The 1,908-nt window shown below is 51.1% G+C and overlaps 1 protein-coding gene across 4 annotated transcripts in view; it reads left to right on the top strand.

Annotated features, from left to right (window-relative positions):
- Rrp36 (ribosomal RNA processing 36) overlaps positions 1-1,233 on the top strand; it is a 6,217-nt gene extending 4,984 nt beyond the window's left edge. For all 4 annotated transcript variants that reach the window (XM_031347442.1, XM_031347443.1, XM_031347444.1 and 1 more), the window contains exon 7: positions 755-1,233. In XM_031347442.1, coding sequence (XP_031203302.1) covers positions 755-891 — 137 coding nt within the window. In that variant the 3' untranslated portion in view covers positions 892-1,233. The remainder of the gene's footprint in view (positions 1-754) is intronic.
- Positions 1,234-1,908: the final 675 nt, after the last annotated feature.

Genomic DNA, 1,908 nt, shown 5'->3' with positions numbered 1-1,908 from the left:
GAGGGAGGGAGGGAGAGAGACAGACAGAGACAGACTGTCATCGTTATCTCCACTCTCCTGCCTGTCCAGGTACATCCAAAGGAGCCCATACTTGGTTTAGTTGAGTAAGCCTTGAGTCATAAAAAGTTAGCTGTAGAGATGGCTCAGCAGTTAAGAGCACTGACTGTTCTTTCAGAGGTTCTGAGTTGAATTTTCAGCAACCACATGGTAGCTCACAACCATCTGTAATGGGATCTGATGCCCTCTTCTGGTGCATCTGAAGACAGCAACAGTGTACTCATACATAAAATAAATGAATCGTTTAAAAAAAAAAAGTTAGCTTAGGGCTGTTGGTGGCGCATACTTGGGAGGCAGAGGCAGGCAGATCTCTGAGTTTATGGCCAACCTGGTCTACATAGTGAGTTCCAGGTCAGGCGAGGCTGCAAAGAAAGACCTACCTCAAAGAAAAGAAAGTCAGCTTAGGCAGAGGTACTTGATAGCTCAGCGTAGCACACTCGCCTAGGATGAGCAAAGACCTGGATTCAATTTCTAGCACTAGGAAAAAAAAAAGGCGGGCTTACTGGACTGGTGCTGTAGCTCCCTGGTGGAACCTTGCCTAGCATCTGCAGAGTTGTGTGATCAGCAGCAGAAGTACACACAGACATGGTGTGTCTGTCCCTCATACACCAGTGAGCTCCCAACAGCGTGGCCCAGAGTAAGGGCTTCCTGATGGCCGATCATTCTTTGCTCAGCAGCTTGCTTTCTTCTTGTCTAGCTGAGCAGCGCCAGCTGGCCCTAGCTGAGAAGTTCAAGGAGCTGAGACGCAGCAAGAAGCTGGAGAGTTTCTTGAGTCGAAAGAGGCGCCGGAATGCAGGCAAGGACAGGAGGCATCTCCCTCTGAGCACGGAGTAGGAAGGAGCCGTCCCAGGAGGTCCGGATCTGCAGGGACCAATCTGGGGTTGGCCAGTTCTGGTTCTCTCCTGCTCAAAGGCAGGCATGCCAACTCCAACTGCTCTAGGCCGACTCAGAAGACCGGTGTGCCCTTGGACTGTCAGGGCTGTACAACAAGACCTCAGCCTTCCACGGCACACCACCTTTCTGGAATCTGGTCTGTGAACATCTGATGTCATGGTCTCATGTTCTTGTCCCAGCCTTGCCTTAAGCCAGTGTGACTCAAATGAAAAGGGGGCGTGGGCTGTGGTCATGTGAGCTTTCTGGGCAGGGACTTCACATAAGAGTCACTTTAGAAACATGCTTGTTTCTCCTTGTTTTATTCTGTTTTGTTGTTGTTTGATTTTTCAAGACGGGGTTTGTCAATAGCACTGGCTGTCCTGGAACTCCCTCTGTAGACCAGGCTGACCTCACACTCAGAGAGATTTTTGCCTGCTTCTGCCTCTGTCTCTTGAGCGCTAGAACTTAAGGTGTGCACCACCACACCCCTGCCTGTTTTGTTGTTGTTTTTGTTGGCTTTCAATTGTGTGCATGTGTCTGTGTGTGGGTATGTGCACATGGGTGCAGGGACCTTCAAGGAAGCATTGACTTCCCCATACAGTGCTTGTGAGCTGTCCAGTGCAGGTGCTGGGGACCAAGACTGAGTCTTCTGCCAGAACAGAGCGCACTTAAGCTCTGAGCCATCTCCATAGCCCGTTTTTGTTTTTAATGGGAGACCTAGACCTGTTGTTTCAGTAGACCACATGTTGGTGTCTTCAGTGTGAGAAGTCAGATCACAGGGCCCTCCATCTTAAATCTGGGTCCTGAAAAGATATCTAGAGGGTGAATCAGCCCCACAGTGGGTAGAGCGGGAGAATCAGCCCTGCAGTGGGGAGAGCGGTTGAGTCAGCCCTGCAGTGGGGAGAGCGGTTGAGTCAGCCCTGCAGTGGGGAGAGCGGGAGAATCAGCCCTGCAGTGGGGAGAGCGGGTGAGTCAGCC

Source organism: Mastomys coucha, unplaced genomic scaffold, assembly GCF_008632895.1.
Source record: "Mastomys coucha isolate ucsf_1 unplaced genomic scaffold, UCSF_Mcou_1 pScaffold3, whole genome shotgun sequence".
Taxonomy (NCBI): Eukaryota; Metazoa; Chordata; class Mammalia; order Rodentia; family Muridae; genus Mastomys; species Mastomys coucha.
This window is presented reverse-complemented; position numbering and strand designations above follow the sequence as displayed.